Here is a 14979-nt window from a genome sequence, read left to right on the forward strand (position 1 = left end):
AATCGATTTTCTTTTTGATTATTTTTACATGATATGTTTGAAATTTAATATCGAGAAAAAGATATCGGGCAAATGGGCGCCGTCAGAATTGGTTGACGAAGTGCACGATTTGTTGAACAAAATCATAACGAGCGATGAGGCTCATTTTCACCTCTGCGGATAGGTGAGCAAGCAAAGCTATCGCTTTTGGGACACCGAAAATCCACGTGATGCACCAAGAGCCGTTACACCCGCTCAATGTGCACGATTCGCTGTTCACGCTGTGCAAACGACAACAGTGGACTGTGCGCATTATACGGCCATGCTAACCGAGTTTCTGCCGCAATTGGACGCCCTGTTTAACCGTTCAATACAAATGCTCTTGACAAACTCACTGATTAAATTTCAGTATACTTCGGCTTGTCGAAGCTATCTTCCGCTCTCGTGAAAACTTAATTTTAAATTATTTTGTAGGTCCTTTGCTTATCGCCTACGTATGAGTTGGCAATTCAAACTGGTGAAGTGGCTGCACGAATGGGGCAGTTCTGCCCGGACATAAAACTAAGATTTGCCGTCCGGGGTGAAGAAGGTATGTTTTTTCGATTTTAATAATATAAATAATAAATAAATATATTTTATAAACCTTTTATCGATTCTGTTTTTAGTTGACCGAGCCAAAAAAATTAAGGAGCATATTCTGATAGGAACACCGGGAAAATTGTTAGATTGGGGGTTAAAATTCCGCCTTTATGACCTAAAAAAAATTACTGTTTTTGTGTTAGATGAAGCTGATGTAATGATAGCCACCCAAGGACATCATGATCAATGCATTCGAATTCACAAGTATGTATAACTTTAGTTAAAATTAGTCTATCGCGTGTAAACCACATTCGTTCGGTTGCTTTTTACCTTATGAAACAAACTAAACCCTAACAAAAATGTATTTTTATTTTATTTAATCAAATAATAAATAACACTTAAACTACATCTAATATATACAAGTATATATTATTTCTGTCTGCTTCTATACAGTTTGGAAGCTTAATTTAAAAGCTAGAAACTTGAAGCTTTCGCAATCGTCTTATTTTACATGTTCGCAGATCAGTTCGAAAACGGTTCAGATCGAAACTCTATATCCTATAGCTTTCGTAGAAAAAATCGGCTCAAAATTAATAATTTAGTTTTATTTTTATTTAATTTGAATATTTTTAATACAAAAAATGGGTTTACTTTATCATATAGCTGACACATCTTTTATATATATTTATTTTATTTCTTTGTCCTGAAACTTCAAGTTTAAACTTTTACATTAATGCGCCAGTCGCAAGTAACGAAAATTAATATTACCATGCTTTTAAGATCTTACTGTACTAACAATGGTTTCAAAGTTTTTTTTGCTGAAAGTGCTTTAACTTCTTATGTTTTTGTGTTTGTGTGCCAAGATAACTTTAAAGTTTGTTTTCGAATTGTCATGTGCCTGTAATTGATTTACTTTGGTTTGGTAAATGGTTCCAGAGCTTAGCAGCTAAAATGAAGAACTGTTTGTCAGAGCTTGCCAGTCTTATACGTATATTAACAATATTGGGAGAAAGAAAATCTTATAAGGACAAACAAATACTCAGGTTACTTTGTTACTATTATTTTACGTCAGAATATTAAGATTCTTAAATCAATCCAGGTATGAACATTAAGGTTAAATATGTTATTTGCGCTTTCTGTTACATGGTCCGTTCGTTTCAAATAGTAAACATATCGTGCAACATTGTTAAAAAGCTGGCTTTTTACGTCACAGTTTCCAAGTATTTCGAGCCCTTAAAAAGGGTAGGTATAACAATAGTTTTAATAATAAAAATTTGAATATTTGTTAGAAAAAAATACTGTAAGAAAAAAGACTGTGTTATGTATATTTGTCGTAACACTCCCATATGTTCGTCCGGGTGTTATATTGATATGGTCACGAAAGTGACTTATTAAAATAAATGCCTAAATTACTAGCACTTTCTAAACATATTTTCCTAATCAGCTTCGGTAGATAAATTGTTTGGATATTTTTCTTGTATATAACTAGGCTTTTTTATTTAGAAAGGTTTAGGCTCAGAACATTGTTCTTAGCCTAAATGCTAACACTCAAAAATGCAGTATTAAAATCCTTAATGCATTCATTTATTTGACCTAAAGGACGACTAGCATACAACTGAACATAATCTGCTTACATATGAACATTGGATAAGGACAAAACTTTTGACAGATCGTTAGCATATATAGTGAACGGCCCTACTACACATCCCGGTGGTACACCACGAGTAGCCATTTGTATCTTTGACACATTTTTCCCCCACAACACCAGCTTTTTGCCTATAAGAGATATATGATTTCATAATCCTTATAGCTGTCTAAAAAAAGTATACATATTTTGCATTTTGGTCAACAAAAGTATTTAGTATTGCTTCTTAAACATCACATTGACTTACACAAAATTCAAAACAATTAAACATTATCTACTAAAGACTCAATGGTCAGATATGAATTAAAATCAGGGCTGTGAACGCAGTTCAATTCACTAAAATGTTGAACACTATATTTTGGATTATGGAAAAAATGAGTTCAGTAGTTTTGAGAGCAGAACACTACTGCATTTATGAAGACCTTTTTTGTACACTACTGGACAAAATATTAAAGAAAATGAAGTTATAACGCCAATGCATTTCTTAATAGGTAGACCACCGTTAGATGAAGTCGGCTCAGTTAAAGACAATGAAAAAATGTGAATACTACTGTGGGCAAAAATATCATGTCAATGTCATTATCAGTAATATATTTACTCTTGTGTTTACCAAACGACCAAGAGTGCATTTTTCGATTTTTACAATGTATGGTTAATTGAGCACAGAAGTGCCATCAAATATTGTTTTCGGAATGAAAGCATAAATCCAAGTCCCATCTCCCGTTATAATGCATTTGAGCTTGTCTTAAATAAATAAATTAAATAAATAATAAGAGGCTAAATAAAATATATCAAAAAAAAATACCGTCCACCAAATTATATACCAATCTATGTAACTTATAAACAATACGCCTTATCTTGCCGGCCCGTGGCAGAATTTTCAACGAGAACACCAATTATCATATAATTATCATAAATTTAAGAGTTAGAATTCATGCCACTTTGTTAATCAATCGAGAGCAATAAATTAGAATTTGCGCGCTGCTAAACACTTGTAATCTTAATGTGCATGGCACTTGAGGCGAACCAAATATATTTTTTCCACACTGCACATAAAGGTCCTTACGTGCTTGCTGATCAGGCAAACTGAAAATCAGATCACAATTTAAACTTAAGAATTGAAGGTTTTTTTTTTTAAACGGAAATACCCTTTCAAATTCCAGTCTGCAATTATCGACGGTTGTAGATTCCGAAATCCATATTCCAAATTCATGATAATTCATGGCCATCGACGATCAAATTGTGGCAACCATAAAAGCAAGCAATCAGAATGAATGTGAAAATTTGAGCTCCTTAGTTAAGAGCCAGCATTTGAAGGAACCAGTTATAAAGTGTGAAGAAAAAATGTTCGTGTTTGCCGCGAACTCCATTCGGCGGGAAGCGGTATTAACAATTAATGAACTGTAATGCACTGTAACAAAGCTCGCACAAAGCGGGTGGCGAAGACAAAAACTCTGGCCATGTTTCTGTTTTTGCATCAAGAGAGTTGTAAAATGTAATAAACGCGCCGGTCTAATCGGCTCACTTTTACTTTATTAGGCCAAAAGCCTCTACTAACTTCACGACCACAGTCGGGAAAAGCCTGTAGTTAAGCGCGCACCGCCACACCCCGCTAATATTGCTTTCTCTCTCCACATCAGCGATCAGCACAGCCAAATTTAATAAGCATAAGATAGTGTTTTGCCGGCAGATTAGCGGTAGAGGACTTATTAATTCACTAACTTTGAAGAAATAGTTAGATTTTAAAAATGAGTATCTACCAATAAATACAGGGTGGCCCAGGAAAATGTTGCCTTTCAAAATGGGTTTTAAACAAAAACCGATGAAAATTTTCAAATTTTTTGTGTTAATTGCATTGCTTTCTTCCATTCGGGGAAAGAACGTAATACCGATAACCATTGACGGTTGCGGCGGCTCCTGCGGCAAGTTTTCGGAGCCCCAAATGCGACAATTCAGCTTATTGCCGCAACCACCGAGGTGGAAATTAGCTTAATCTAACAAAATAATTTTTCGATTAAAATGCCCTTAGTGCAGCTAAAAAGAGCGGTAAAAATTAAAGACGGTGCATGTTTTAAAGACAAATGAAATAAAATATAAAAACTAAACTGGTGGTGTCGAAGTTTGACTTAATCTTTTGTACGAGTCTAGGTTAAATCTCCCTTCTCCAAGATCTGCAAAGGGTGAAGCTAGTCTACTTACCGGGTCCTGACGATGTTCCTGTCTGTGTGCTGAGATAAAAAGAGACCCTTGATTACCCTATCCTTAGAAATTTCTGCTTTTTGGAAGGAATCATTTTGTATTCGCCTTTATAAAAAGGGGAATAAATCAAGTACAAGCTATAATAGCGGTATCTCCAATTTATCCGCTAACATCGTTCGCTTAAACGTTTAGAAATTACTTTATAACTGACGTATCTTACACTGATTTTAGCAAAGCATTTGATTACGTAAATCATTCGCTTATTGTACGGAAGTGAGACTTATTAGGGTTTTCAAACGATCTTACACGGATTTCCAGTTATCTGAGTGGTAGGACACAACGATTCCTTTTTAAAAGTTCAGGCGTGCCACAGGGAAGCCACATTGGCCCACATCTTTTTACATTATTTATTACATTATTATTACGCAGATGACGTTAAGTATTGTGGTATTGTGATATTGTGTTATTTTCCGTAGTTCAGACTTACAAAAGGATCCTAACGCCTTTCAAACATGGTTTTGTGGAAATCTATTAAATAGCGCCAAATGCAAAAGAATGACATTCTATCGGGCCGATCCACAGTATGCGATGTATACTTTGGATGGTTGTGTGTAGTCTTAGACTAATTAATGGCGTTGGCGTCCTCCTGGACCCAAAACTTAAATTTTTTGACCATATTTCGTCCATGGTGAATAAAGCCAGGGGAGCGCTTGTATTTATAAAAAGCTGATTAAAAGCATTTGATTATCCGTATGTAAGGTTATTACACCAGTCTCCAGTATGGTGTGCATATAGACCGAATAGAATCTGGGCAAAAAAACATATTAATTTTTGATCTACGGGGCATTAACTGGGATGCAAACCTTAGCTACTGTGTAACAAACCAAGAACAAACATTAGGGAGAAAAGCTTTAACGCACTGGTCAACAAAATGGTTGCGCTCACTAAAGGGAATTTTTTTAGGCACGGCTGCAAGATCCATATTTGGACAGCTAAATACCCTTCTCATACCCCGATGCCAGGGACGGAAAACCCACTTTACTCTTGTCTAGGAAACATTCTGCAGGTCCAAGGACAGTCACAAGGCACACTGGCATCTATGATGGTTACCATGTCATTCATGAAAACGACCATGTAAAAACTGGTTCAAAACCAAAACATTTTGTTCCAGTTGCTTGCAGCTAAGTAGTCCAAATAATTGATGGCAAATCTTCGAGTAACCGTGTAGAACGCCAATGGCTTTTTTTTTCTGAGTAAAAATCATATTGACATTATGCTACTGGTAGAGACGCACTTCACAAGCAATTTAACTCCGTCAGAAATTTAACTCCAAAGGAAGGCAAATATATAATATATAATATATATCATAAAACTGAGCAACAAATTTGACCATGTTTCCCCTGGTAGCCCCACGTACCCTAAACTAATAGATATTGCGGTGATAAAAAAACATTCCATGTTTTTTGGTTTTGGGCTTTCTCACAATATTGGTGAACGTAGAGGGGGATGGCCGAGTCCTCTGGAGGGTGCTGGAAGGTGCACAAGTCCTGTAGTTGAATGACGAGTCGTAGGTGTTTCGGTGTTTGGTAGGGGTGTGGGCGCAACCACTTTTATTCACTATGAAAATCGAACTGACTATTCTAACTTATTCTAATGCTATTGAGAGCGCAGTGGAGACTTCATGGAGACTTCGTGGTGGGGAAAAGGGAAGCTGGGTGAGAGCGGAGAGCAGATGGGGAGAGCGGAAAGCCGGGAATACCGGGTGCTCCTTCGTGGCCTGAACATTCCGCCCCCCTTGCAATCGCTAGCGTTGCAAAAGAAGATGGCTTCTAAGGTTGGTGGCAGGCGCCGGAAATGATCCACCCAAAAACCGTCTTCTGGGCGACCGGCAGTCCTTCGTCGACCATCAGGAACCCCGACTGGATCACCTTGGGGTACACGTCCGCCCCAAGAATGACAGAAATTGTGGCGGGAAGATAGAACCGCTCATCTGCGAGCTGTATGCCCTTAAATTTGGTACGGACGGCGTCGTTGAGTGTCCGAGTCGGTGTGCGAATGCCCACCTTGGGCTCGACTTTGAACACCACCTCCATCTTGGTCGTCCCGCATTTGGACTGTATCGTCGCGTTGCACACCTTGTCGTCACCAACACTGGTCGTTGGCAACCGAAATGCGGCGGCCCGAGAAGCGTCGATGCAGCTCACTGGTGTGCAAGGGTCGATTAAAGCTGCGGGCTCGAAAGTCTTGCTTCCGGTCTTCACCATCACCGAAGCAGTCGGAAGGACGTTGACGCTGTGACGTTGTAGCAGCGATGAAAGCGACGGAGCTGGTGTAGGGGAGGCTGAGCGCTGCCTTGACGTAGGCGTCGGGCGATTTGGCGGATTTTGCCGGCGCGAACGCTGCCCAGAATTAGACCGCTCATGCATATGCAGCAGCGTGTGGTGGTTCCGTTGGCACTTCTTGCATTTTCCACTGCGACAGTCAGCTTTCGAGTGGTCGTGGGCAAGACAGTTCGAGCAATACTTGTTTACCAAGACTGCACGAAGCCGCTTCTCAGCGCTCAGCTTCAGAAACCTGCTACACTTCCGTAGAGGATGGACTCCCTTGCAGACTCGGCAACGGTAGGATTTAATACCTCGAGTACGTCTGCCGTCCAGGGGTTCTTCGGTGGGTGTTCGGGGAGCCATTTTTCTGATCTAGATCATGGATGAATGAAGGTGAATAAAGGGAAATCATATTAGGAATTGTGGATAACAACTTAGGACTAAAAAAATGTGGGCCAATTTATTGTGGAAGTTTTGAAGGCTCCACAGGCAGAAGTACGACTTTGTTGATTGGACGTTTGACAACCCCGCGTGCCGTGCGGATGTCCACTACACGGACATTGCCATCGGCTCCTGGGAAGACAGAGTCAATTCTGCCGAGCCGCCACTCGTTGGAAGGCAAATTCTCGTCCTTTATGACAACCATGTCGCCGACGTGAAGATTCTTCGCGGGGGCCTGCCACTTATTGCGCTTGTGAAGTTCTTTAAGGTATTCTTCCTTCCATCGCATACGAAACTGTTGATGGAGAGCCTTTAGATGCTGCCAGCGGTTGATCATAGACCTGGTGTCCCCTTTGACTTCTGGTTCCACGGTAGACAGGAGAGGTCCTCCAACAAGAAAATGACCTGGTGTCAGGGCCAAGAGATCGGTAGGGTCTTCGGACATAGGGGAGAGTGGCCTGGAATTTAGGCAAGCTTCAATTTTTGCCAGAAGCGTCGAAAGCTCTTCGAAAGTATATTTTCGAGTGGCTGTGGACTTATAGAACAGTGTTTTAAAGCTTTTAACACCAGCTTCCCATAGGCCTCCCATGTGAGGGGCTCCCGGAGGTATAAATTGCCAGGTGAGCTGCTGATGACCATAGGCATCTGTCACAGACTCTTTTACAGCCTGAAGGAAGTCACGAGAAAGCAAGGCGGCAGCGCCAACGAAGGTTTTTCCGTTGTCAGACTGGACTTGTCGAGGACACCCTCTCCGGGAAACGAAGCGAGCGAAAGCGGCGAGAAACTTCTCGGTCGTGAGATCAGAGGTAGGCTCTAAGTGGATGGCCTTGGTGGAAAAACAAACGAACACTAACACATATCCTTTTGTTATGAGACACGCTCTTCCGGTATAATTTTTAATTTCGAATGGACCGGCGAAGTCCATTCCCGTGTACGTAAATGGTCGGGAGAACGACGCACGGTTTTTCGGCAAAGTGCCCATCAACTGTGTTTGTAGCCTTTTCTTGTAGATCACGCATACCTTGCAGGAGTTTACTATTGCCTTTACTAAGTTCTTTAGTTTTGGTATCCAGTATCTTGACCGAATGAGGCGTACCATTAACTGGTTGCCGCCATGGAGGGTTATGCGATGAGTGAACTGGACAAGAAGGCGAGAAAGTGGGCAGCTATATGGAAGGATAACTGGATGCCGTTCATCATATTGAAGGCTGTCGGAGGCCGTCACGCGACCGCACGCTCTTATCAGACCATGTTGATCTATGAACGGGTTCATGCTCAGGATAGAACTTGAAGAAGGCACAGAGCGCTTTTCACTTAAGCAGTGATAATCATGGGAGAAGTCTCTGCGCTGAGTATTCAGAATAAGTAGTCGTTCCGCGGCGGAAATTTCCGCCGCTAGCAGGTGCTTATCAGAGGGTGTTGCTTGTTTTTTGCATCGCTGGATGAAACGATTGACATAAGCGAGAACCCGCAGTGCTTTGTCGAACTTGGAGAAACGGTCAAGGAAATCTTCAGACGGAATAGTTGCGACGTGGGACTTAAGGGGACGTTTCTCTAGCTCGGTCGCTGGGGAATTGTCGCCCTGACTTGGCCATTGGCTGCGTGGCTTTTGCAACCATGCGGGACCATGCCACCAAAGAGGATTGTCGACCAATTCCTGAAGTGCTACCCCTCTACTGGCCAGGTCTGCGGGATTGTGTTCGGATTGAACATGCGACCACTTCTCGGCCTTTGTAGACTGGGTAATCTTGGTCACCCTATTGGCAACAAAAGTAGTCCACTGGCAAGCTGGCTTGTTTAACCATGCGAGCACAATGGTGGAGTCTGTCCAGCAGAGGAGTTCGGATGTGAGTATTGGCATACTCGGAAGAACACTTGCTGCCATTTCAGCCAGTAACAAGGCCCCGCAAAGCTCTAATCTGGGAAGCGATACCGTTTTTACCGGCGCAACTCGCGTCTTTGCAGTGAGAAGGTGCACCATAGTCGTATGCCCCACTTCCACTCGTACATAGATCGCAGCACCGTATGCCGTTTGAGACGCGTCACAAAAACCGTGATGCTCGACTTCTGGTCGGAAGGAGACCCACCTTGGAATGCGGATTCGATTTAAGGCAGAATAGCTTTGTAGAAAGCTCTGCCATCTCAGACACAGATCACTTGGAAGTTCGTCGTCCCACCCCAGGTCCTGCAGCCAAATCTCCTGCATGAAGATTTTCGCACGCACTACGAAGGGCGCGAGCCACCCTGCAGGGTCAAACAATTTGGCAATTTGTGACAGAACCTGGCGTTTTGTAAGGGACGATTCATCGGATAATTCGGGCGGAACAAAGAAATATTCATCAGATGTGGCTTTCCAACGGACACCGAGCGTTTTTGCCGTGCTTTCGGCATCGATCTCCAGAAAATCGGAGCGCAGGAGATGGTCACTCGGAATGTGAGCCAAAATATCCTTATGATTGGACGTCCATTTTCTCAATGGAAACCCAGCGGAGTTGAGGGCACTTTGTAGCTCTTGAATCGAGAGCCGAGCGTCTTCTTTAGAGTCGGCGCCAGCTAGGATATCATCTACATACATAAAATGACGAATGACATCACTCGCTTTAGGATGGCTGTGTTGTACGTCAGTTGCCAGTTGTTGAAGCACGCGAATGGCCAGGTACGGAGCGCAATTGACTCCAAAGGTGACCGTTTTCAACTCGAACTCTCGGATGTCCCCATCAGGATTACGGAACAATATCCGCTGGAAAGGCGTGTGCTTCGGATCTACCCAGATCTACCGATACATCTTTTCAATATCGGCGCTAAATACGTATTGAAAGTACCGCCACTTTAGGATTTGAATGGTAAGGTCGGACTGTAAGACTGGGCCAGCATGAAGGATATCATTTAAACTGGCCCCATTCGCAGAAGGACTGGATGCGTTGAATACTACGCGCAGCTTTGTAGTAGTGCTCTCAGGCATGATGTGGAAGATAGTACCTGGCGAAATCGTGGGTAGGAAAGACCTCTCTCATATGGTTCAGATCCAGATATTCTTGAATCACTGAGTCGTATCGTATCTTTAGAGGAATGTCTCTTTTTAAGCGTTGCTCGTTTCTCAAAAATTGAGATAACGCAAACGACCTGGAGTACCCTAACCCTGACCCTGGATGTTCCGGGTCGCGAAAAGGTAGGGTTACGACGTATCTGCCGTTCGCATCTCTCGTGGTCGTTCGGAGAAAATTATCTTCGCAAACGGAATCGGATTCCTTTACCAACTTTATTTGTAGATCCTCCACCTCCCAGAATTTGGTGAGGATTTTATCTAAGCTATTGTCGTACGCTTGGGAAATTTGCGTAGAGAAGGTGGCAATCTGACTCTGGGTGGAAGCGGATACTGGCCCAGTGAGCACCCACCCGAAAATTGTTTCTTGTCCAAGGAGGGAGCCACAGATGTTGGTTTTTGCCCCATTTAGGAGAACCGAAGGCAGAATGTCGGCTCCTATCAGAACATCTATCTGTGCGCTCTCATAAAACTTCGGATCCGCCAATGGTAAATCGGGAAGATTTCGAAGAAAGTCTTGCGGAATTGGGTAGGAAGGCAGATTCCCTGCCAGTTGAGGAAGGACATAGGCTGACGTCTCTAACTGCAGAGCGGGCCTACTTGGAGATCTGATTGTAAAATGACAGAGCTTCTTGGACTGGGCGGACACTGTCTGATTTAAGCCTGAGACTTGGGCTTGGACGACTTGGAAGGGTAATTTGAAAAGATTGAACAGACGCTCTGTCACAAATGTTGCTTCGGATCCTGAGTCGATAAGGGCACGAGCTTGGAAATTCGAACCCAGGTGGCAAATATTGATGATGGCTGTCCCCAGCAGAACCGATCTTGCACCTGACGCAAAACAGACTTGCACTCCCGACTGGTCATCGGAAGCGGCTGAGCCTTCTGTCGAAGTTGCTGGTCGTGACATGGGAACATCAGGCCGACTTGGAGGGCTGGCAAAAGGGTTGCTTCGGTGCAGCAGCGTATGGTGGCGACTGCGGCAGGTGAAGCAGCTGTGGGTGCTTGTGCAGTCCCGAAGCTGGTGCCCTCGGGCAAAGCAGTTCAAGCACAATTGCTTGTTTCGGATTTGGAGGAAACGTGGACAAGTGCGTATAGGGTGGCTTTCCTTTGAGCACAGATCGCAACGTCTCGGTTTCGGAACTATCTTAGTCTCATAAGAATTTATTCTGCTTAAAGACCCGCTAGCGTTCGTTGCTTTGGACTGCGAATGACTTGACCCAGAAGGTCGCACGTCATCTATGGCCTCGAGGGTTCGATGGCGCTCAGTGAGAAAGGTGTTCAGGTCAACCCATTTTGGAATTGCGGCTTTATCGTGCAAGGACTGCTCCCATAAGGAAAGTGTAAGCTTGGGGAGCTTTGACGAACACATATAGACAAGAATGCAGTCCCAATCTGTAATCAGGATTCCGGACAGTTCCAAGGCGTTCAGACAGCCTTGAATCGTAGTTTGCAGTTCCTTTAGAGCTGCCCCAGATTCTTGCGAAATCCACTGGAGGTTGAAGAGGATTTTAAGCTGGCTATTTACTAGCAATCGCTTGTTGTCGAACCGCTCAGTTAGGTTATCCCAAGCTGAGCGAAAGCCATCGTTGGTGAGAGGGGAATTTGCGATTATGGCATGCGCGTCACCGCTCGTTTTAGCGTTTAAGTGGAACAGCTTTTCCACAGGCGTGAGCCTTGGATTATTTATGTATATCGCTGTAAAAAGGTCCCGGAAAGTGGGCCAGCGAAGGTAATCGCCTGAGAAAACCTCTGTGTCGCACGGAGGCAGCCGACAGCCAGAGGAGATATAGTTCTGGGCAGGGGCTTGAGCTTGAGCTGGCGGACCTGTGCCCTGTTTGATTATATCTGTGAGCTGAGCGGCGTATCTCTAATACACTGTATAACAGTAGTTATACTTTGACTTGAGAGTGGGCAATGTGGAAGCTGCATCCTCGCCTGCTGCCGTAATGCACTCTGAGCATACGTCGAACTCTTTCTCCACCTTGTCCCATAACACTCGGACTTGCTCCCGACGGATTTGGAGCATGGAAACGCTTGGAGTTTCGTTCTGTTGGTTCTGCTTTCGAGATCGCTTAGACGATCTGAGACCGCAATGAACTTATTTAAAGCCAACTCGTAAGCAGTTGAAGCCATTTTTTGTATGGATCGAGTCACCCTTGAACTGGAAGTAGCGGGTTTGGCGTTTGGACTTAATGAACTTGGAGTTTTTGGCGTAGCCGGCTTCACCACGATGCTTGGTGGGCTCTTGGAGCTTTTGGTTGCCAGCGGCGAGAGCGTGGACTTGGTTTTGCTCAAGGGGGAAGCAGATACCTTTTTCTTATCGTCTCCACCGGGTATACTAAGACCAAAAAACGCTCGCGAATAGCTGTGGATCTCGCCACACTATGTTTGTGTCAGTTTGGATGAAAAAAATGCGGAATTGTAGGTGTGTGGAACGATTGGAATGGATCACGCTACTTGATAATGGTATTTTTGAGTTTTTTTTTGATTCGGACTTTTCCGGAATGTTGAAATTGGAATTTGAATTTTTCAATTAACCAGACGAGAAAAAATCAAATATGCGGAATTGTAGGTGTGTGGAACGATTGGAATAGGACACGCTACTTGAAAAATGGTATTTTAGTTGTGTCAGTTTGGATGTGAAAAAGACAGAATTGTAGGTGTGGAACGAGTTGAAAAAATAGTATTGCGAAGTTTTTATGGATTAGGTCTTTCCGGAATGTTGGAATTGGAAATTTGCAATTAACCAGACGAGAAAAAAAACACAAATATGCGGAATTGTAGGTGTATGGAACGATTGGAATGGGGCACGCTACTTGAAAAATTGTATTTTTGAGTTTTTATGGACTCTGACTTTTCCGAAATGTTGGAATTGTAATTGGAATTTTTCAATTACCCAGACGAGAAAAAAACAAATATTGATTTTTGTGCATAAGCCTCCTGTTTCTTTTTGCACCTCCGCCCATGAATATAGTATCTCTGAGTTTTTTATGGACTCGGGCTTTTCCGGAATGTTGGAATTGGAATTGGAATTTTTCAACTACCCAGACGAGAAAAAAAAACAAATATTGATTTTGTGCATAAGCCACCTGTTTCTTTCTGCACCTCCGCCCAAGAATAGCTGAAATCAAATATTTATATATGTATTTTGGTCAAATAACCATATGTAAGAGGCTGCACTGTAAATGTGTATTTTCGCTCAGAGTAAAATATGTAAGTATGAAGCCTCTGTAAATATGTACACTCGCTCAGAGAAAAATATGCAAGTATGAAGCTTCTGTAAGTATGTGTGCTCGCTCAGAGAAAAAATATGTAAGTCTGAAGCCTCTGCAAATATGTATTTTCGCTCAGAGACTAAAAATGTAAGTAGATCAGAGAGTAATATGTAAGTAAAAAATGCGATTGGACAATTTTGTATTTTATTTGCAGCGCCGACGGGAAAAATGTAAATGTATGGTTGCATGTAATTTTTTACCAGGAGAGGTGAAACATAGTTAATATTTCTTGTGTATTGTTTGTAATTGTGATTTTTTTGTTTTGGAGATAAGTGGACTGTAGAATGTATGTAAATGTGAATGTAAAATGTAACTTTGTGAGCGGGTCTCTACACAGTGAAAAAGAACAAAAACGAATGGGGGCCAATATTGCCGGAACACTTTAATTGAAAATTGTTATATTTTTTCACTGTGGCACGCGCAAAAAATTAACACTTTTTTTTAATTTAGGAGTTTGTAAAATTATTCGTAGGAATTTTTTGGAAAATTGCAGGTTGATGTATGAATGATGCACGGCCAACTGGACTTAGAATTTTTGTACATTAATATGCACAAAGGGGGGAACGATTAAGATGGCCGCACACAAATTTGAAGTTATTGATTGCCGTAATGTCGGATTGAAATCGGAATTTGATTTGACATGAATATCATCCAAAAAGTAAGACGAAATTGTATATTCGAAACACTTACTGGAGACCGGCAATTAATAATTTATTTCGTACTTATCTTGCTGTTGTATGTTGAAGAGGATCGAGCCACCGAAGCGGGGTCCAAAAGAAAAATATCCGGCTGACGGACCAAAAATGAACGTAGAGGGGGATGGCCGAGTCCTCTGGAGGGTCCTGGAAGGTGCACAGGTCCTGTAGTTGAATGACGAGTCGTAGGTGTTTCGGTGTTTGGTAGGGGTGTGGGCGCAACCACTTTTATTCACTATGAAAATCGAACTGACTATTCTAACTTATTCTAATGCTATTGAGAGCGCAGTGGAGACTTCATGGAGACTTCGTGGTGGGGAAAAGGGAAGCTGGGTGAGAGCGGAGAGCAGATGGGGAGAGCGGAAAGCCGGGAATACCGGGTGCTCCTTCGTGGCCTGAACAATTGGTATGGACCCTCTCTCAGGGTCCCGCTTGGTGATGCTCTCCCTGTACTGCTTGTGGGGAGCAGTTTGGACATTAAAAGCTGATGTCGCCAGTCTGCGTGTAGTGTTCTCATAGAAGCAGCGCTCTCTTCTGACTGAAAAACTTCATTGATGCTCTTTCGTTGTGAGAACTCTTCATTTTCTTCAGATACTGAACATTTATCAACAGCCTGTACGTATCCGCACTTCAATATGGTTTAAAGTTCTTACTAATTATATCAATTACCTTATGACGACACCAGCAAAGCGTTTTTCGCCTCTGTCCAGGCTGCCTGGCCAAACATTGATAGCACGATCTTTGATGACCAAACTTGCGTAAACAATGCATCGTTAAGCAGCTATTTTCGAAATAT

At 42.6% G+C, this 14979-nt stretch overlaps 1 protein-coding gene across 2 annotated transcripts in view; it reads left to right on the forward strand.

Annotated features, from left to right (window-relative positions):
• LOC128263976 (DEAD-box helicase Dbp80) overlaps positions 1-14979 on the forward strand; it is a 283996-nt gene that overhangs the window by 86071 nt on the left and 182946 nt on the right. For both annotated transcript variants that reach the window (XM_052999261.1, XM_052999262.1), the window contains exons 5-6: positions 454-568; positions 645-822. In XM_052999261.1, the coding sequence (XP_052855221.1) occupies positions 454-568; positions 645-822 (293 nt within the window). The remainder of the gene's footprint in view (positions 1-453; positions 569-644; positions 823-14979) is intronic.

The sequence above is a fragment of the Drosophila gunungcola genome, unplaced genomic scaffold (genome assembly GCF_025200985.1).
Source record: "Drosophila gunungcola strain Sukarami unplaced genomic scaffold, Dgunungcola_SK_2 000040F, whole genome shotgun sequence".
NCBI lineage: Eukaryota > Metazoa > Arthropoda > Insecta > Diptera > Drosophilidae > Drosophila > Drosophila gunungcola.